The following is a 21,863-nucleotide window of genomic DNA, read 5'->3' on the forward strand; positions in this document are numbered from 1 at the left end:
TTCTTTTGTCATTTTTAAAAATGTTATAATAAAATCCTAATTCCATGCCTAATAATGGATCAACAAATGCTACTCACTACTGTGTCAGTGTATTAAAAGTATATGTACCTTGTTCCTGTGTAAAAGTAGCATATTGTTAGACCATGATGGCAAATACATCTAAATAATGTCATTTTACCTTCTGCTGTAGACAGCCAAAATATTTCTCTATGGCCTGAGAACAACAGTAACTCAACAAGTATTGAATTTTAAACTGTAGCTGTGGTTGCCATTTTTTATTTAGTTCGGATAAGAATAATAGCATTCATGGGAACATTTCACCTGTGTTTGTACTGTTCAAAATTATTGTTCATGGCCCTGTTGAGTACACAATATTTCTGTGGACTGAATAAGTCTTCAGCAGACATCTTCATGCTATTAACAGCTGGCTCAATAAATCTTAAAAATCTAAGGGCCTCCTGCAAGCTAAGATTAAGTTCAATTGCAAGTCTTTCATGGATTTATACTTAATTAATCTTTTCCAATAATTGGTCTTTAACATAATTAATATGTACCTGTCAGAAGGAATAAAGCAATATTTATTAAATGCAAGTTTTATTTGACTTTAAGACAGGCTGAAAGAAACATTTAAAGCTGCGTCTTTGACCTAGTGTTCGCCAACCTGACTTTTGTTCAGCTAATGAAAAAACAAACTGTGAATAACACGTGCAGATTCTTCCCATAAATCTTCACTTATTCTGTCCAGAAACAATTTTGTGCCTTGAAAGCACAAGGTTTGTTAGTCACTTTACTATGTCTGTATGCTGCTGGATGACAGTAGACCTTAGTGAAAAAGGCTATTGCAGTGGAGAGAAAAACATCTGAAGGTTTCTGGAGGGAAAGGCAACAAGATGGATAGCCAGACACACATCCCTGAGGAGTAATGATGCTCATTACATCAGGCTGTAAGCAACCACAAAGTAATCGTTAAGATAAAAAACCAAAATAGCTACAGCATGGCAAGACTTGTGTATGGAGAAAGGGCTGAATAATTTAGGAGTGGTTAGTCAGAAGATAAATATGAGATAGAGGCATGCAAACTACTGGAAGATAAGGTCTGTTGGATGCCTCCTATTTACCTTTTCTTTTAAGAGTGAGATCAAAAGACAATTTAAATTTGATTTAAAAAATACAAGATTGAAATGTAATTGTAATTGACTTTAAAGTGTAATTGTAATTGTACAGTTCATTGCTCTGAGGTATAAAGGAATAACCAGGGAAAATTAAAGACAAGTTTGGATGTTTTCCCCTGAATTGCTGGAATTAGATTTCTCAGGGGATCCAAATTCTTGTGTGACTCAGCCACTGATTACTCCATGTGTAATTGGCTATTTTGAGTTATAGGTATTAACATCATCATTAGGGGTCTCTGGTACTAGTCAGCAAGTGGAAAGACACTGGTCAGGACTCCTGTGTGATCCAGCCCCACAGGGGCATTGCGATGTCTCACTGGATCCTTGCAGCCACAAGGGGAGGAAGCTACAGGCAGGAGCGTGCACTTTCATGGCTCTTTCATCATACTCTAAAACCTTAGGCAGGGGAAGGTGGGCAGGGGGTCTGGAAATGTTCACCTAACACATTCCCAGACTGTGGATACGGTGAAGCTGATAGAGTGGCATGGAAGTGGAAAGGCCAAAACAGTGTGGGAACAGAAACATCCATAGTGTGTAGGTGAAAATGGATGGGTGGAAACTGACAAGTAAAGATCCTGAAATGAGCAGGGAGAGAAAAACAAGTCTCTGATGACAGGAAAAACCTGTTTGTAGGTGGAGAGGGAAGAGAGCATTAAAAATCTGCTTTCAAATTCACAGGGTGGTGGGGATACAGAAGGTATCCAGTATCTAGATGTTATCTAACACAGATGTTGAAGGCAGCAACATGGGTCCCCCAGTGCTGGCTGAAAGAGTTCCTACATTGAGTTTACTGCGCCTCCCTTCAGAGGCAAAAACCTCTACCTGCTGCCTAAAAACAGAACTTGCATTTCTAACCTATACAGCTATTTTGGATGTCTGCACAATTGGTGAGTGCCTCTTGGGACACCTTTGTTTCTGTAAATAGAGTTTATTCAGATTACATACAGAGCCAGACATCTCCAGCCACTCTTTGCCCTCAGCTGCCATCCCACCTGCAATTTGTGTGTGAGTAGCATAAGAGTACTGTGCCAGCAAGAAGGTTTATATAATTTGGAGAACACTAGTGTGGGGCATCTTACACAGCCACACTTGAGACTTCCTAGTGTAGGGGACGTGAAGAAAGAAATAGAAGCTCTGTTCAGTGGTTGTTAGAAAGGAAAAACCCCATAATCTGGTATCACTCTCCCAAACCCAACAGGGACAATCAGGAAATGAGATCTTAAATTTCATTCTGTGTGACAGCCTCTCCACTCTGCCTTGTGACATTTTCATCTGAAATTAAACAGTCTCCACTGTGAGGCTGGCAAAAGGGAGCCCAGCACTGAAGGAGCTCTGCCTTTGCTGTGGCTGCTGCCCTGGTGGTCACATACATGAATTGGGGCACCAGTACTGCACAATGCAAGGCTGAAACTGAATTGCTTCCTTTACACCATTTAGGAGCTTCCACAGGTTGATGTAAAATGGATCTGATGGTCACCTTCCTTGGATCTGTTATTGACAGCAATATCAAATATCACAAAAAGACAAAGCTCAATTTCCAGAGCTATAAGTAGAGGCTTAAGGATTAAAAAGGTAATTTTTCTTTAATGGGAACCAACAGATTATGGGCATCTGGTGCTTAAGTTCTGGAGTTGCGAGGAAATGAAAACGTGCAGAACATGCCTGAATTGCCATCTAGAAATATGCAAATATTTCAACTTGGCCCTATAAAACTTGAAATGCTGGAACTCTGTTACACAGTATAATAACAATATTGTTACATTGTGAAATCCTTCCTAACTGCTGTATTTAATAAAGCAGGTGTAAAAAGGAGGAATCAAAACCTGTATTTTTCTCTCTTATACACAAGTCTTTTCCTAATGTAGCAGTTGGAATGTAACCATTTGAGGCTTGATCATAAAAATAGAGATTTCCTGCAACTCCCACTGGACTACTGTGCCCATCAGTTGCTTCAGCAGCGCTGGTGGCAACATGCAGTTCTCTGAAGGGATGTTAAAGAATGGAAACATCTGTGGAAGCTTTGTTTCTTCAAGCTTTGTGATCTCTAATAGGCTAGTGGCAAGGCTGGATGAAGACATCTGGCAATCAATTTGATTATATTGAGTGTATCAGTGGGCAAAGCTTATGTTTAAAACTGTCAGCGTTGACAGTTAACAAATTAAAGCTGAGTAGATGCCAGAGGATTGCATGTGAAGAAATAAACACTACCTCTAAAGCAACTGAAAAAGTCTTGTTTCTAAACAACAATACAGTCAAGTAAAATGAAACTACTGTTCTTAGCCAACTGCACCAACAACCCTTTTCCTGGAGACCTCATTCACGCAGGGGTGACCTCAAGAGAAATAAACTAGTCTTCAGCAAAGAGAGCAATAAAATCACAACATTCAGCAGTTATAAGTGAGAAAATTATGAACTAAAAGAAGAAAATAAATGGAAATATGAAATAGCAGCATGTTGCCTGCTCATATGCTGCAGGGTGAATGAAAAAAGAAATGTTATCTTTGCAAAAGAATTGGTGAAAGTGGACTTAATACAGGTAATCATGAATAAGGTAGTTTTCCACAATACAATACCTAGAGGTGTCTAGAGACTGAACATTATGAGGTATTTATTTACATATTGGATTGTAAAACATGGCAAGAGGCTTCCTACAAAAGTGGTCAATGCTCCTTGAATATCCTATTTATTAGGCTTTTGCACAAGGTCCTTAATAACATGCTTAAGACTTTTGGTTAGCCTTGAACTGGCTAGGTAATTGGACTTAGATGATCACTGTAGCTCTCTTTTAACTGAAATATTCTTTCCTTTTCCTTTTCCTTTTCCTTTTCCTTTTCCTTTTCCTTTTCCTTTTCCTTTTCCTTTTCCTTTTCCTTTTCCTTTTCCTTTTCCTTTTCCTTTTCCTTTTCCTTTTCCTTTTCCTTTTCCTTTTCCTTTTCCTTTTCCTTTTCCTTTTCCCTCTCTTTATAATTTCTCAATATATTTCCCATAGTTGCTTTCAAATAACTCTGGAAAGATTCCTGAAATGCCAATGCAATTACTCCACTTAGACCTCTTCTAGTGTTTTCATTTGGAATGACAGGGGTAAGGCTGGGACACCATGAGAGAAAGCAGAATTTGATTGACTGATACTTGTGAGGGAGTTAATCATGGCTCAAACAATCAGATTGACAGTTATCTAATGTCTCACACTAAAGTATGAGCATTCAAATTTATGGTAACATGCTGACAAAGCACTCCTGAATAATTATGGGCATATTAGTAATATAGGATATACATTGAAAGTTTCTTTTGAAGTAAAGCAATGCTGCAAGCCAGGGGTATCACAGTCCTGTGAGAGGCTACATGAGTGCCAAGGGCATTCATAGACTGAATTTAAGTAATGGGCAGTTGCAAAATCCCAAGTATGAACACCTAGTATAATAGGATTGTTTTGGACCAATGTAAAAATATTCCTAAAGTATCAAGATTTCTTCCTGCAAAGTATAATTCACTGTTGCAAAAGCAGAACTTGTTCAAAGAAGCAATTATTCTCAGAGAGAAGCTACAGTTAAGAGCTGACCATGATCTGAAATGAGAGTTACACAGAATGTCACACCTTGAAGCAGGTGATCTGCAGCACAACATCTGGAAAGAAGCCAAGAAAGCTGAGAATTTTATTGCATATCAGCTATGTTCTCATATGTTGTTCATGTCATTAAAAAGTATAATTTTTTTTTAGATGCTGAGAGTGACAAAAATTTGAAAAAGAACTATTTTACTACTTTTGAGACTCCATACACTCAAGTAGGCAGATAAGTGGATTTGGCACAATCCTGTCTACCTCTAACTTCCACATCAGTGTTTATACTAATAACTACTTAATTTTGAATTGGCAAACTTACACATACTTATGGCATCTGAGAAACTATCTTGTCCATTGATATGATGGGAATTCAGCATAGTAAGGCAGGATATGAACATCAAATCAGATAAAGGCAGATTATGAAAATAAAGGTATTTGTCTAAGCAACTTAATATTCTGGGTATCTCTAGTAACAAGAAGTTTAAAGCCAGTCCCTAAAAAATGTGAGCAAAACTGAATATACAGACTTTGACTAGAAAAGTTTGACTGCTTTTTGGTCTGTCAGTTGCTTCCCTCCTTGTCATACATTTCCATGCTCATAAACAGCACTAGAATTGCTATGATACACTTTTATATTACATAATATTTTTAATAGATAAAATTTAATATCATATTATTATTATCATCACCCTTTTCTTTAACATTACCATTATCCTTATAATTATCCTTATGATTATACTACAATGTATTTTCTGAGATTCAAATATAATAGACAAATAATAATTTGAAAGACTGCTTAAATCATATACACAATCTGGGTGAGAATGGTCAGGAGCCTCATTATTTCTAAATAATATGACTGTGATATTTAACTTTAGAACATTTTCCTAACAAAAGAGAACTGAATTAGCAATTGCTAAACATTTCAGTGCAGGTACTGAGTTGTATTAGTCTTGTTCAAAATGGATAATGACTTCATGCTTAAGAAAATATCTTTTGTAGCCTTCTAATGAAAGAATTCTATTATTACAAATAAATTATTTTAAATAAAATGTCCTTGTCTTTAACAGCCTTTCTATCACAACCCTGTCTCTTTAGTCTTCATGTCCCAGGTTGCCCAGTTCATGGTGGGGGCTCATCTACTCTGTCACAAACACAATAATGACATTAGTGTAAGATAAAAAAACCACAGCATGAACACACCCAGGCTGCTGAATTCTGTAGCTCATACCAGAAAGAAACTTCAGGGTACCAAACTAGATTTCCTTTGAATAGCAGACATGCAACTTCTAGAAAGAGGAGATCAGAGCCTGATGTCTTTAATCCCAGCAAATGTTACCTTACCCTGCAGCAACGGTAGTAGTCAGCAAAAGTGTGAAAGGATAAGGCCCAGAGATGATATTAAACAGACGTTCTTTTTTCTACCTTTTTCTAAAAACTGCATTGCCAGAACTGTCAAACATGAAGATATGCCACTAAATATTAGTTTTAAAACCTAGATAATTTGGGACCAATCTAGCCTAAAGAGCATCTCTGTTCATGGCACAGAATTATGGCTGCTGAAATTATCTGAGGAAATTTGGATTTGAAATCTAAATACTACTACTACTACTACTATTGCTACTACTACTGCTATTATTATCAGAGTATTTTCTGGAGTGAAGTGGGCAGAATGTGTCTGAGATGAATTAAAGTTTGGCTGTCAGAAGGTCCCCAAAAGTGAAATTTGCTGTAACCTTTTTTTCTGGGATTTATAATGAGATGTGATGTGAGATATGTCTTCTTGGTCAAGGATATACTTAATTACAGACCATCTCTGGGTTATTTAGAGTTCAAATTACACTGGAAAGGGCCTGTTTATATTGTTTATCATGAGCAGCAGATTTACCATCTGTCTGTATTTAAACTATATAATGTGTCTAAATACCAAGGTGACAGACACATAATGTGTCATTACACAAATATATTGAAATAATTCAAATTAAACATCCAGAAGATCTTGTAACACACTAGATATGGATTTGTTTATAAAGGTTTGACAAAAGTGCCACATGATGGTTCATTACCACTCTAATTAATGAAAAATAGATCCAGTAATAAGCAACAGTCACTGCTATCACTTAATGCTCTGAAACAAGGTTTGCCAGCTATGAAGTTCAAGGGCCTGATTACAGATAATGGACTTAAGCTTCCTGTTGGGAATTTGCTCATTCTGCAGCCTCAACAAAATTTGAACTTTTGACATCTCCATCATGCTGTAGCTTGACTAGAGGTAAAATAGAAGCAGCTGTGGTGAAACTGCTAATGGACTAACTGAAATATATGAAATCTTTCACTCGCCTGGACCACCAGGAAGTGTAGTTGCCCTGGAGAAATGTAATATTGCTAGAAGTACACTCAAATTTAAAGTAAAATAATTCTGTAATAGGAGTTTCCACCCCCAACTTTAAATTGAATAAAGTTTATTCATTAGAGTTAGCAATGTGCCTTGGAGGCAGGAGAGCCAACCCTGTCCTGGGGGGCACCAGGCTCAGCATCTCCAGCCAGGAAAGGGAGGACATTGTCCTGCTCTGCTCTGCACTGGGGCGGCCTCACCTCAAGTGCTGGGGGCAGGTTTGGGCACCACCATGTAAGAAGACATTAAACTATTAGAGAGTGTCCAAGGAGGGCAACCAGGATGGTGAAGGGCCTTGAGGGAAAGGTGTGTGGGGAGCAGCTGAGGGCACTGGGTCTGTTCAGCCTTGAGGAGACTGAGGGGAGACCTCACTGCAGTGAGAATGTCCTCGTGAGGGGAGGAGGAGGGGCAGGCACTGATCTCTTCTCTGCGGTGACAGTGACAGGACATGGAGAGGGAATGGCCTGAAGTTGTGTTAGGGGAGGTTTAGGTTGGATATCAGGAAAAGTTTCTTTACTCAGAGGGTGGCTGGGCCCTAGAAAAGGCTCCCCAGGGAAGGGCTCACAGCTCCAAGCCCGACAGAGTTCAAGAAGTGTTTGCACAGTGCTCTCAGGCACATGGTGTGACTTTTAGGGGTGGTCCTGTGCAGGGCAAAGAGCTGGACTTTGATGATCCCTGTGGGCCAACTCAGGATAGTCTATGATTCTGTGTTAAAAATTCACTTGCTCTTCTTGGGTTTTCTCACACAGGAGTTCCAAAGTCTCTTACAGAGTCAGTGGAGTGAAAGAAATTCCTCTGAAAGCTCAGTGGACTTCAGACATGCATGTGAGGCCAGTAGGATCTTACTCTTGTGACCAAGAGTTTGTTGTTTATTATTCCTAAATATTTTTACAGTGCCCCAAGTGGAAGCTGCCCTCACAAACTGAGATCTCACTGTTATGGTAAATTTTCTGATACACATAGGAGAGTGGCCAGAAGTTTAATTCTGTCAGGTAACATACCACCATCTGGGAGCCCATTGCCAGAGGAAGGACAATGGACTTTTCATTTATTTCAGTGTCCCAAATGGCTTTACAGGGAGTGGATGCCATATATCTTCCCAGTTAGACTTGTCCTCTTTTCTTTTCAGGATCTTCAGTGAGCTAAGTCACAGTCATCAAGTTCTTCCTGGTGTGTCATCATCCCTGATCTCCAGAAGCTCCAGAGAGCAGTTAGAATATGCATTACTTGATTTGCTTCTCTTCTGAGCAACACAACACAGCAACACTGTTCTGCCGTGCTAACAGCCATGCTTCAAAGTTATATACCTGTGACATTTAAGATTTGCAGGGGTATATACATATTTAAATACCTTACATGCCTGTAAGGATGTGTTGCTCTGACCTTTATGTTATGTACACAAGCTCATATACAATCAGAGAAAATGAGGGCTGTCAGGTAACATGGGACAAAATACAAAACAAGTTTTAATACTCCACTGTTGTTCCCATTTTTACAGAAATAAATAAGGGTACAGAATTGTCAAATAATTTGATAGATGTAATTACTAACCTGGTAGCAGTGATGCTTGATTAATTAATTTGTCAGAGTAGTGACATTGTAGGCACACTAACATAAACACAGAGCTTTGACTCTGAATAAAACTTCTCTGATTAGGTTATTAATGGAAAAAATAAAGGCTGTCTAAATGCTACCTTTGGGGTAATCTTCAAATTTGTTATTTCTAGCCCTTAGGCCACTGCCCTATGTGATTAGTGTTTAATCACAAAAAAATAATCAGGGAAAAGTTCTGCCAGAGATATATAGCATGGTTAATTAATAGTAAACAGACTAAGTCTTCTAAAATATTATTGTTCCACTATAACAATAAACGGAAAGAATAATTGAACGGATGACTAAGTAAATAATTAAAAGTAATAGGCCCAAACTGGCCATGGGATCTCTCTTAAGAAGACCTTAGCACTGATTTAATTGAGTTCCCCCTGAAGCCATCTTTTCTCTAGGATGAACATTTACAGGTCCCTCAGCCTCTCCTCACAGGGCAACTGCTCCAGCAGTGATCATTGTCATGGCTACACTGAACTCACTCCAGTTTTTTAAGGTCTTTCAGGTATGGTGTTGGAGGGGGAAGATGGAGTGCAGTATCTTGGATGTGGTCTAATGAGCAATGAGTAAAGGGAGATAATCATCTATTGACTGTGCTCTGGCTAACACAGCCACCTGACCTTTGCTGCTGCCTCATACTTTGCCATGACTGCAAAGCCAGGTGTCAGGAAAATAACTACTTAATGTAGCAAGTGATGCAAGATGACTTGGTTTTTCCTCAAAATATCAAATCTGGAAAGATGCTGAACATCAGAACATCAGAAACTCTCTTCTGGGATGCTGAAGTCCAGAAAGAGACTGAAGTCAATCAACAGAAGAAGAGACATGCAGAACAGTCAATGGCAAGAAATTCAAGCTATGGGTTTAGTTTCCAGAAGCTGCAGAACAAGTTTCCTTCCCATCCAGTGCATCAGCATAAGAAGACATCCACACGCAACAGACTGTTGTCTAGTAATTAATTCTGCTTGCAAATGATAGAGTTCCAAGTGGGACAGAAAAACTACTTTTAAGGCCAGTGACTGCTTACATAAAAATACATTAAATAGGAAGAGCATGTCTGTCTGAGTCCAGGACATCCCTCTGGCTGCCCTGGCTGTCTTGATACCCTGGCAGGGGTCTTGGAGACCTTGGCATGAAGTCAAAAACATCTGTGGCTTCGATTTTAGCCTGTGGAAAAAGCTGTATGAGGAATTACAAGCCACAAGGGTTTTAGTACTGTGATATTTGAACTAACACAGGCTGGAAAAGTAGAATTTTGTGGTTTTTAGAATGTAATTCAGGGGTACAAGATGGAGGAATATGGGCTTGTCCTAGCCTTCTTTTCCTTTGTCTTGTCCTCCATGTCTTGGTGTGATGGTGACACTTTTCTACTGCTTCAAGGTGGAGATTCTCAGTCTAACATGGGTGATAGGAATTGGTAATAAATTGTAAACATACTACCCATAGTTTTCAGTATATAAGGTGGGAGCCACCTGAGGCTCAGGGGCCAATGGCCATAGCTTCCTTTCTGGACAGACCTCGCCAGGTCAGAGAAAGAATGTTATAGATAAGAAGAAATAAACAACCTTGAAAACGCAATCAGACACATTCCAGACTCCTTCTTTGGCTGTGTTGGTCTAGAGAAGCAAAGACTCTTTAGGATCTCAGGGTCACCTCGACTTTCAGAACCCCAAGAGGTAATCGACACAGGTGAATTTCAGAGAAAGGAGGAAATACCATAATCAAGTGAAGTAAACCCACCCCTGCAGGGTGATATGTGCCAGAAGATCTGCTTGAACTATTTCACCCACAGTAGGAGTGTAGATGTGAGAAGTTTTAAGGAAAGCATGGAAATCTATAGAGTCCTCCTGTGAATCATAGAATTTATTTAGGTTGGAAAAGACCTTTAAGATTATTGAGTTAAACTGCAAACCCAGCACTGGTAAGTCCACCCCTGAACTACGTCCCTAAGCACCACATCTACGTCTTTTAAATATGCAGAATTTTGTACATGGAAGAACTCCTGCATTCAGTTTTGCTGAGAATTAACACCTCAGAGTGAAGTTAATCACAGGTGTAAGACTTGCCATTGAGTGGAGACAGGAAATGGAGGAGACACAAAAGCAGAATCAAACTGCTAGTGTTTCTATACAATGGCATTTATAAGAGTAGCTGACGGAATCTCTGGTTTTTAAATGATTCCAAGATTGTAGAAAGTCTCTGTCATTCAGCCCCGCTGCCAAAGAAGAAGTTGTAATTCACCTGTGCTGGTTTTCGTTGGTTGTTTATTCTTGCTTATTTGTAACATGTTCTGTCTGACCTGTGGCAGGTCTGTGTTGCAGGACGGTGTGCGGGGATTTTACAAACATTAAATACCAGAAACTACGTGTGCTATATTTACAATAATGTCCCAATATCTGTCACCTACGTTGAACAGTGTGTCCCCAGTCTACACCAATATAAAAATGCCAACACTACAGTGAAACATGGAAGCATGAAGAAGGGAAAGGACAAGGCACAACCATCTTCCTCCATCTTGTCCCCTTTGAACCCCTTCTCTAGAATCCTAAAATTCTACTTTTGCATCTGTGCCACACTAATTATTACTTATATCAAACACTCAGAGCTTGTAATTCATCCTGTAAGATTGAAAACTCTTTTCCATGGACAGAGATCAGAGACAGTGTCTCTTGGGACTCTGTCCAGGGGGGTTCCTGACCCCCTGCCAGGGTCCCAGGCCTTCCAGGGCAGCCAGAGGTATGCCCTGGATTCCCACAAGTAGCAGAACAAAGACTCTGAGAAATCAAATGGTTCAAGAAACTTCAAAATCTTCAATGGTTTTTTTAGTAAGTTCTAAATTGCTGTAGTAAGTTAATTTTACTAAATAACAGTGGTGCTTTCTCATGATTGTGCCCTGACAAAACCTGACTACTGCTAAATTTCGAGTTGCATCATAAAATCTTGGAATAATGACAAGCCTGGTTAAGGAAGGTAGCCATGTTCTGTGATGGTGATTCCATTTTCTGCTTGGCATGGAAATCTTGGAGCAACTGTGTAACCTGGGAAGGTATGTACGCACCTCCCCTGCTGCCCAAAACAACCAAATGCCTGACCTGATACTTGCCCCTCTCCCACAGTTTCGTAAAATAGCACAGATGGATGGGGGGTTGCAACAATCTGGGGTGGCTTCCTACCTGCTCATGTAACTTTCTCCATTGCAGGAGTGGCTTACTGGGACAAAGTGTGGATTCACCAGGGAATGAGGTGGAAGGTAAAAAATGTGCTCTACACATCAGCCCTAATCAGTATACTGGTCTGCCATGCCAAGGAACACTGTGTAACTCCTGTTTAGACCAGGATGGCATTCATCTACTGCTTACATGGAAACTCATGTGTTTCATGGCTGTAGGCACATGACTCCATGTCCTAGCTGTTGTAGAGATGTATGGAAGGACATATTTCCTGCCCAAGTTGATCCATAAGTTGTATTGAGATATAGGCAGATGAAATTAAAGGCTGGAGAGAGGAAGGAAGTTGACAGAGAAGTTGGGATATTGATAGCTTGAAGTTTCACAGTTGATCTATAAAAAGAATTTTCTCCAAACCATTAGAAAAATAAGAAATTATGAGATGAGTTTGATCTTTGATTTTTGCCTTTATTAGGAAACTGGCTTTCCTTTTCCTTTCCCCTTTTCAAAATGGGGGTTTGGATGGTTGTGAGTCTATTCACCATTGTAACAGACAAATTCTAGGGAAAAGAAGGGCAGGAATAGTGTCTTGAAATAAATGTAAAGGAAATAATGAAGAAAATACTGTATCCTATGGTAGTGTCACTGCAGAGCTGATATGTGGACTGTCATGCAGAAAACAGCAAGACAGGAAGCAGCAATGTTGTCAGAAGATGTCTCTAGGGAGGTTTTCAAACTTCTTTTGATGTCTGGTCACAGAGGTTAAATAAGAAGAACATGATATGCACACAAATATGTGTGGTACCTATGCATGTTTGTACAAGATGTAGTGCGTCCATTCAAAACATACATCTCTGGTTTTCAATGAGATCAGCTCTAAACCCCTCATTTGTCCAATATATAGGCCAGTTGTATGAGATTCATAGGAAAATGTCTTCTGGAGAACATAAGAAATGTGGACTGAATGGTTTTTAGAGATGTCATGGTTTATATCTAAAGAAACCCTGGGCAGATGAGAATTGACACACAGCAATTCTGGACGTACAGCTGGTTTCTGTAAATAGAGTCTGATTCCAATAGTTTTCATTCAGAAACCAAACAGGAGAGGGAAGATGTTTATTTCAAAACAAGCTAGAGCTGGGACACTCACCTATTACACAGAATGGTTTCCTCGCAAAGCGCAGTCTTCCTTGCCATCCTCGGTAGCGACAGCAGCACCCAGCAGACCAGATACGAATAATAAATTCCAAACCAAAGACAACAATCATGACAAATTCCTAGAAATGGCAAATAAAAAAATACCTGTTACATATAACTGACACTTAAACATCAGGAAACTTATCACTTCTCTTTGTGTCTGACAATCCACCTTGAGCATCTGAATACCCCAAGCCCAACTTGGGATCCTCCTCCCCAGGATGGTTACACATCTACAAGCAGTACACAGTCCTCAGAGCTTCACAGTGAAAGGTCTAAGTCTAACCTGAATAACATTAAGTATCAGCTAAGATTGGCTACTAAATATTTTCAAACACTGAATAATACACAAAAATATCAGAGCAAAATATTAAAAAACTTTGGATATTGAGCATCAGAGCACAGGTAATTTATACAGCTAGTAAAAAATGTTCCATATTCACATCCATAAAATTAGTTCTTAGTTTAAAGGCTAAAAGTTTTGGGAGACATATTCTCATTGCTGCAATACACAGGTGAAGTAACTGAGATTTTGAGTTTGGGAAATCAATCAGTTCCTAGCAGTAGGTTAAGGAACATGCAGGTGTAATTACATACAATGGTTATGCAATTGTTTGTGAGGCAATTAGTAAATGCCCACCCTAGGCATAACTTTCCCTGGACAACCTGTGAATGAAAGCACTTAGAAATTTTGTCTTGCTTGTTTGGCCTGCTTTTCTTTTTCATTGGAACCTTCTTTAAGACTGACTATTTTAAAAGCATCCACATGTATTTATGCAATTTTTATTCTAAATAATTTTCATTACAACCTTGAGATCAACAGAGTTGCAGTAATAGAGCTTGGAGCACAATTCATCTCCATACCCTAAGGAAATCTGCAGCTCAATAATATGCAGTGATATAGTACATATGTACTGTATGGAATTACAAACTTAGATACTCTTTTGGAATACCAGTTTTGAAATGAAAAAATAAAAATCCGTCTGTTCACAAAAGAAGACAAGTGCTTGGAGTTTCTTAAACAGCCCATCAAAAAGAAAAGGATGCAAGTTGTGTTTTATTTGGCAGCCCAATGTAATTCTGTGTCCAGAAGTAACTTGTTCCTTGTCAGCCAATTAATTTGTTATTCCTGCAGGATGAGGACTGCTGTGGTACCACTAAGGAAGTACTGCAAATGAATTAAGTAAAGGAATATTTGCAAGGGTAGGGTTGATGCAATATTGACTTTTCCCCAATAAACATTTTGCATGCTTTTAGACTGTAAGACCCTACAACTCTACAAGCCAGTGTGTCAAACTCAGGCATTAATTTACCTGAACAAATGGCATTATTAATGTTGTGCCACGTAATGGTTCTTTACAAGATTATAATTAGTGCAGTCCACTGAAACATTGGGGAACTAATTGCTTTTGCTGCCACAGAATAATTTGAAAACACAGTATTCCTTCCTAAAACATGTCAGCTTGTGTACCTACATTACATTGAAAGCACTTTTAGAGCCTTCTTCAGTGTCATTATTTTTGGTTTTGTAAATCCCATATTGAATGCCTAAGTCACAAAAGTAGAATGAGATCCCTCTGCTAAAGCGTGGCTGAAGAAAATGCCACAATTTTTATTAGAAAATAACATGGAAAAATGTGTGAGATTGTTTACGCTTTTCTTTTTATTCCACTACAAGAAACTTCAACTTAATTCCATGGGCAGTGTTATTACACAACTTAGAAAGGATTATGTACAAAACTGAAAAGGCTCCCCATATAGTAACAATAATTCCTAATAGTTGGCTATCCTGTGGTACATTTCCTTGTAGGAAATTCTGTGTAGGTCAAGAATAAAATGGACAGGAAGCCAACTGGACAAAAGGAAGAATACGCATTTTTGTCATTTAACTACCACTTTTATAGTGGTAGTTAAATCATGAATTGTCAGATCTGGTTTACACATTGTTAGACGATGCCTCTGAATTTATGAGGGTTGATGGCAGGCATCCAGGCCATTCCTGCATCTGATTCTCCTAAGGAAGTTTCTTCCTTGGGATAGGGTAAAAGATACTGAAAGAAAGAAGGTCTGAGAAGCATGAAAAATTCTTTGCTTCCAATAAAATCCTTTTTTTGTTAAAACTTAATCACATTTCATTTGACTAAAGTTTGTTGTTTCTGGAAAACATATGGTGTGTACAGATGGGTGATGCACTTTGTAAATACAGAGAAATTGTCCCGGGCATCTTCCAGAAGCTGATCCACACACAGAGAACTGTGTCCTCTCCTGTACTCTAACCCTGGCAGGGCCTCTGATGGGGAGCTGGCAAGGACAAAAAGTACTTAATGATCCTGGAAGGACTAGTCCACAGCTTCAAGTCAGTTCAAATAGTATCACAAAACTGCTGGTAGGAGCTGGAAAGAGGTAATTTTTTTTGGAAGTTTACTCTTCTGGTTCCTACCAGTGCTAAGCAGTTTTGTATTTATCACCTGCACTATTGTTAGCCATTACTAGGTGCTATGCTTGCTCAGGGAGACAAAGATAAGAAAATTTATTGTGTGCTGAAAGCATGTTTCTGAGAGTCTGTGTACTCCATGGTGCCTTTGTGTGTTAGAGATAGAAATCAATTTTTTCTCTCACCCACAAACACTGAAGGGAAACAAAAAATATATACTAAATATACTGATATACTAAAAAGAGAAACTTTGTGGAGATAAATCTATTTTGAGAGAGAAAAAGAGCAAGAAAATATTTTCTCAATTTTTTTTTTTTTTTTTGGTGGGTGGAGTAAGAGTATAAGATTTTTCTTGTGGAAACAATGTGAAATATCTCTGTTTATTCCTTGAGAAAAGGTTACCATTTCTAGAACCATTAGAAATTTATGCATGGTTATAGTGTCTCAAAATTAACTAAGGTCTCTACTAAAGCAATTTTTTCTGCTACTTAAGCAATATAACAACTGTAGTTATATTGAGCTCAAATACAGTAAATTCCTCTCTGTGCACTGGGATGCTAAAAAAACTGCAGCTTTTAAAAATGCTATATACAATTTTCTACCACCCATAACAAGTTTCTGTAGATTTTTAAGTACACTATAAGTTTTAAAAAAAGGAAATACATTGAAGAAAATGTAGATGGGGTTTCACACTTACTTTTGCACTTACTGAAATAGTGATGTTTCAAACTGATCTTTATATTCTAATGACTCCTACTTCCTCAAAGAAAAAGATGATTTTGAAGGGAATAAATCTAAAATCTAATAAAGTCTAAAGGGAAAGGATTTTCCAAAAAAACATAATGCATTGAAACAAAACTCTTCTAGTAGTACACACAACAGCTTTTGGTTCAGGTCAAAACCAGAGAGAGACAAAGAATTCCACACTACTGTGCAAAAAGTAATGTTTTAGTAGTCAGGGCACTCAGTCAAAATGTTAAGGCAAATCTCTGTCAGGGTTAATACAGGCTGGGGAATGATTATTTTTTTCTTATGGCAGCTGTAAAATTACTAGGTTTTGGTCTTCTGTGGACAAAAATTGGAAGCAGGCATCCAAAACAAGATCAGGATTTTTATGTTTTTATATTTCATTTGAAGGCTTATTGCCAACTTAATCATAAATCTAGGCTTTGAAATAACTTGGGTTTAGTTTCTTAGCAATTGAAACAGAAGATCAGAACATAATTGGAAAGGCATGTGATGGAATAAATCATTAGACTTCGTGCTTTGTGGACTTGAAGACTGAAGAAATGATACATTCCAAATATCTCTGTCCTACATATAAAATAATGGAATATCATTAATTTTGAATTACTTATGAGAATGAGAAACAACATTTACATCAGAATGGGAAAATCTTGCACTGTTTATAAATCTGGCCCTCTTCAAAATTAAGCAAGGCTGCATTTGAACTGAAGAGCAAGATAGGATTTATTGTAAATCTAACCCTTTCCTTCCAAGGTAGAGCAGAGGTGCATTAGCCTTTGCCATTTCTTGCCTTTTCCCATCTTGTTATCCTTTTTCAATCACAGCTGCATTTGGCCTTACACCAGAGTTACCACAATCTGTCACTTTTTTGGCTGTCCAAGCTCACAGTTAGCACCTCCCAGTACCACTATGGCAGATGCATTGGTGGTTCAGACAGTGGAAAGTTTCTCTTTCTTCTCAAAGCACAGTTCATCCAAACTGATGAGCTTTTCCTTCTGAAATGTTTTTTGCACTTACAGCTCCAGTTGTCATGGGGAACCGTGCACATGCAAGAGGAGCAAGGCTGGCACACTTGGGCTGACAGGTTCAGTTGCTTTTGGCTAGCAGTGTACTCCTGAAGATTTTTACATCTGTGTGTGCCTGGGTTATCACACCACTGGAACAACGAGGGTCACACAAATGGCAGGAAAAGAAAATAAGAGGTCACCCAGAGCAAGGTTTATGTTAATAAAAGCTCCTGGAGAACTCCAATCAACAGGGTTGATGATTAAGATAATCAAGCATACTTTGTACAATCCAGCACTCCACCCCGCTCTTTTTTAAACTCCTATCCAATTAGGATGTATGATTTGTAGAAGTTGTTTACATTAATATGCTTCTCAGGCAATTTTTAATGATAAGGATTTCCCTAAGCATAATATTTTAACAGGAAAAAAAGTTTATATAAAGCTTTCTCACTCTTTAGCATAACTGCTTATTAAAACTGAAAATGATTTGCTGATGATGAATCAGGTGCCTTCACTGTAGACTGTAACTTTGGGGGATTAAAGCCATTTTTGCAATAAGAAAATGACCAAAGTTGAGTAGCCTCTGCTGATCTAGGATGCTTCCGGTTATTTTTCAATGTGTATTGGATATAAAAAATTCACCCACAATACAATGTCTCTGTTCTTATTTTAATTATATTTCTTGTACAGAAATGGTTATTTTAATTATTCTAAAGGCTAATAAAGTAGGAAAACAGAGCTGCAGACTGATGTGAGGAGCTGCCTCTCTTGAGCTCACAGGAGAACTGTGTTTACAAATGATATTGCCAGAAGTTGGAGAAATGGACAAGAACAGACCAAATAAGCTTTAGCAGGGCCACAAGTGTTTCCCTTCTGAAAACATCTCTGCAGTGTGGCTGCGCTGCAGATCCTTATCTGGTGTAAATCAGTGAGCCTCACTACACTAACACAACAGCAGTGCACAAGGCACAATGTCATCTGATGCTGCTTGGGATATATCCCCTCTTCCCTAAAATCTCATAAACAGGCAAGTCCAGTGTTTCCAAATCATTTTGAAAGGAGGAAGAATAAATATGTTCTCATACTTTAATTTATGGCTGACTGGTTTAAGTATGTCACCAGCTGCTGAAATATCTTTATGGTGACACATGGATACTTGATACTATCCAAATAGCAATGCTTTATTACTCATAGTCACAGATTGCTTTATCATTCAATTAAAGCAAAAGCAGAACACCTCGGCTTATCAACAACATGAGTCTCTAAAGCCAAAAAATCCCCCGCTACTGTCCAGGTACTAAGCTCTAAAGCTGGGCTGTACACTTTGGAGATATGCCACTGGGTGTGAGAGAAGCACAGTATTGGTTTGTCTCAATGAAACTTGACAAACGCCTGGGCTTTAAATACTTATGATGCAGAAGCTGATGTAGGACTACAGGCAATTGTGTTGTACTGTCTATTTTCCAAGCAGGTAAGAGTATGTGCGTGGTTTAAAATCATGGTAAATTTGAACAAATTTGTGTTATTCCTGGTTCAGCACTAAAAAGAGATCTTTGATCTAAACAACTAACAAACATATGTTGGTGTGCATACATACACTTAAGAAAATAATGTTTTAATTATTTCCAACTGCAGTTGAACAGAAGGAGACACAGCAATAAATCTGAAAATATAACCCAGAATAGAACCTATTAGTGGCATATAAATCACAACCAGAGATTTCACTTCAGTTCTCAGTGCAATACCCAATAAGCGGGAAATTTATGCACCTTTTTATCATTTATCAGTTTTATACTGGATATGATACTTTTAGAGCACTTGATTTTCCATATTATGATTAAGAATTTCCATGTAGCTTCTACATTTAAAAGAGGATTATTGAGAAATCAGTTTTGTGCCTTTTACTTAAATACACAGCTACAAATCTATTGATATAATATTAAAATCCCAGTTATATGCTTAATCCACATGTTATATACATGATGTCTGCTATCCAACTCCATTCTAGCTTTTAGTGTTTATACTTGACATGGCACCCATCAGTCATGCATCTTCTTTACCCCTTTGGAAGAGAAAAAAGCTGTGAATTTTTATTTAAAATAAAACCAGTTTTGAATCAGATAGTACAACCCAGCAGCAGAATTACATAGATGCCATTTATTTATATTTTTCATAATATCTTATAAAGACAAGTATTTACCATATCAGACACAATGTATGATTCCTACCACTGAAACTGTGCTATCCTTCCTGAGCATCCTCTGCCTCCCCAGACCAGCAGACTCATTTCATATCACCATTATGGGCCAACTGCTGAGGACCTGCTGGTGCCAGAGGAATGAGTGCCACAGGGCTGCACTGGCCAAAGTGGTTACTGTGACTACCATGTGGGCAATTTGCAATTTAAACATGTGAGCAAACAGATCCCAAAGCTCCTTCTGGTGGACATGGTTCTTCTAGGGACACTCTGATGATCACCCTCTTTCAAACTGGGAAAAGGGCAATGAGAAACACTGACTTTTCCACATCTATCCTGCTCTTTCCCAGATGCTGCATCACCTTTAAACAGTATATTGCAGACATTTGCACTCACTGCCTTGCGCCATACCATTTGTTTATATGTCAGGTGCAACTACACATCTAAGAGAACTCCTTAAAGGAGATGACAGCATAAAAGTCACATTATAGAATAATTTTCTACTTTCCAAAAAAGTAGAAAATTATCACCCTTCTCTGTGTTTGTTCAGATTTTCTTTCTCTTTAGTGAGATATCAGTGGTAAATGGTCTAATTTTGGTTTTAAATTTATCCTTGTATTGAAAACAAAGAAGCTCTGTACAGCTGTACCCAGGCCTTTGCACTTCCTTTGTGATTTCTTCACACATTGTTTTCTGCTATAGTCACATTTCTGATGTCACATTAAGTCAGATTTTCAAGCACATGCTTTTGCAGCAACACAGATCCAAAATATTCCTTTTGAAATGTTTGAAGAATTTAATATCTTTTCTCTGACCAAAACAAGTATAGAACAGGCAACAGAACTCTAAATCCTTCTATGCCCTGGCATTCCTATTGATTTTGTATTGATGAAGGGGTTTGGGCTAATTGTTATGGCTGATCACGTGCATATGAATTAACTGATAACATTTGACATGCTGTACTGCAGAGTAGGACAGCATGTTCATTCTTTTTTTTCTTTGGCCTTAGCATGCTTGGAGTTGTTAAATGCTGAAGATTCTGCAAATTATATCTGCAGAGTTCTTTTAAAAATTACTTCTTGCAATTTTCCAATTGCCAAAGCTCATTAGGAGAGCTTCCCTAGGTGTTCATCTGTGCATGTTTTAACCACTGGGAGACCTTAAGTGCATCTCGGTTGATATATACGGAAATAGCAGTACATAAAATTTTCAGAAAAACACTTTAAGAAAGTGTTTTCTGACAGTTTCCAACTTTTTACAAACTGGTCTTGGTAGGCACTCAACCCAATTAGCCAAAATCCTGTTCACACATTTAGTTTCTCAAAAATATCACCTCATCAAACATTTCTGCTACTTGGACACGTATTTGGTCACAATATTTTTATTCAGCTCCTTAAGTTCTGTGAAAAGTTGACTCGGTCCCCCTTTTTTAGTCAATAACTGAATTTTGAGAGCCAGTATATCAAGCCTTGTGTTTCACACATCATGCCATTCATTCATTGACTGTTTTGCAGTTTTTCCTAATACATTTTTCCAGGCTTATGGAATTTTGGACTCTTGGAAAAAAAAAAAAATTGTGAGCCATACATTTCCTGTGATCATACCTTCATAAGGTACAATTAGCCAATTCCTGTCTGGTTCAGATGTGACACCAAAGTTGTTATTATTATTGTCCTGATCATAACATTCACTATTTCCTTAGGAAGCCCTCCATAGAAGCCTAGAAGTCTAAAATGGCCATTATTTATTTGCTAATTCACCTTTGTAACTCACTCACAACTCAGGGTCCTCAGGACTGAATTTAGTTCCACTCTGTGTCTGTGTATTTACCATCACCTTCACTTTAGGTTGATATTTTCATTATAGGTATTCTACTCTGGATTCTTACAGACTTGTTTATTTGTTTTTGACTGCATTTCAATACTTATTTCACAGAACCACAAAATCACAGAACAAGCTGAGTCAGAAGGGACCCAAAAGGACCATTGAGTCCAACTCTTGGCCCTGCGCAGGACCACCCCTAAGAGTCACACCATGTGCCTGAGAGCATGGTTCAAGCCTGAGAGCTTCTTGTACTCTGTCAGGCTTGGAGCTGTGAGCCCTTCCCTGGGGAGCCTGTTCCAGTGCCCAACCACCCTCTGGGTGAAGAAACTTTTCCTAATATCCAACCTAAACCTTCCCTGAAACAACTTCAGGACATTCCCTCTCCATGTCCTGTCACTGGTCACCACAGAGCAGTGCCTGCCCCTCCTCCTCCCCTCACAAGGGGAAGACCACAGCGAGGTCTCCCCTCAGTCTCCTCCAGGCTGAACAGACCAAGTGCCCTCAGCTGCTCCTCACACAGCTTCCCCTCAAGCCTTTCATCATCCTCACCACTTTC

The 21,863-nt window shown here is 38.6% G+C and overlaps 1 protein-coding gene across 2 annotated transcripts in view; it reads right to left on the reverse strand.

Annotated features, from left to right (window-relative positions):
- The window catches only part of KCNQ5 (potassium voltage-gated channel subfamily Q member 5), a 277,344-nt gene that overhangs the window by 57,481 nt on the left and 198,000 nt on the right, over positions 1–21,863 (reverse strand). For both annotated transcript variants that reach the window (XM_021553807.2, XM_021553816.2), the window contains exon 3: positions 13,052–13,178. In XM_021553807.2, coding sequence (XP_021409482.2) covers positions 13,052–13,178 — 127 coding nt within the window. The remainder of the gene's footprint in view (positions 1–13,051; positions 13,179–21,863) is intronic.

The sequence above is a fragment of the Lonchura striata genome, chromosome 3 (assembly GCF_046129695.1).
Source record: "Lonchura striata isolate bLonStr1 chromosome 3, bLonStr1.mat, whole genome shotgun sequence".
NCBI lineage: Eukaryota > Metazoa > Chordata > Aves > Passeriformes > Estrildidae > Lonchura > Lonchura striata.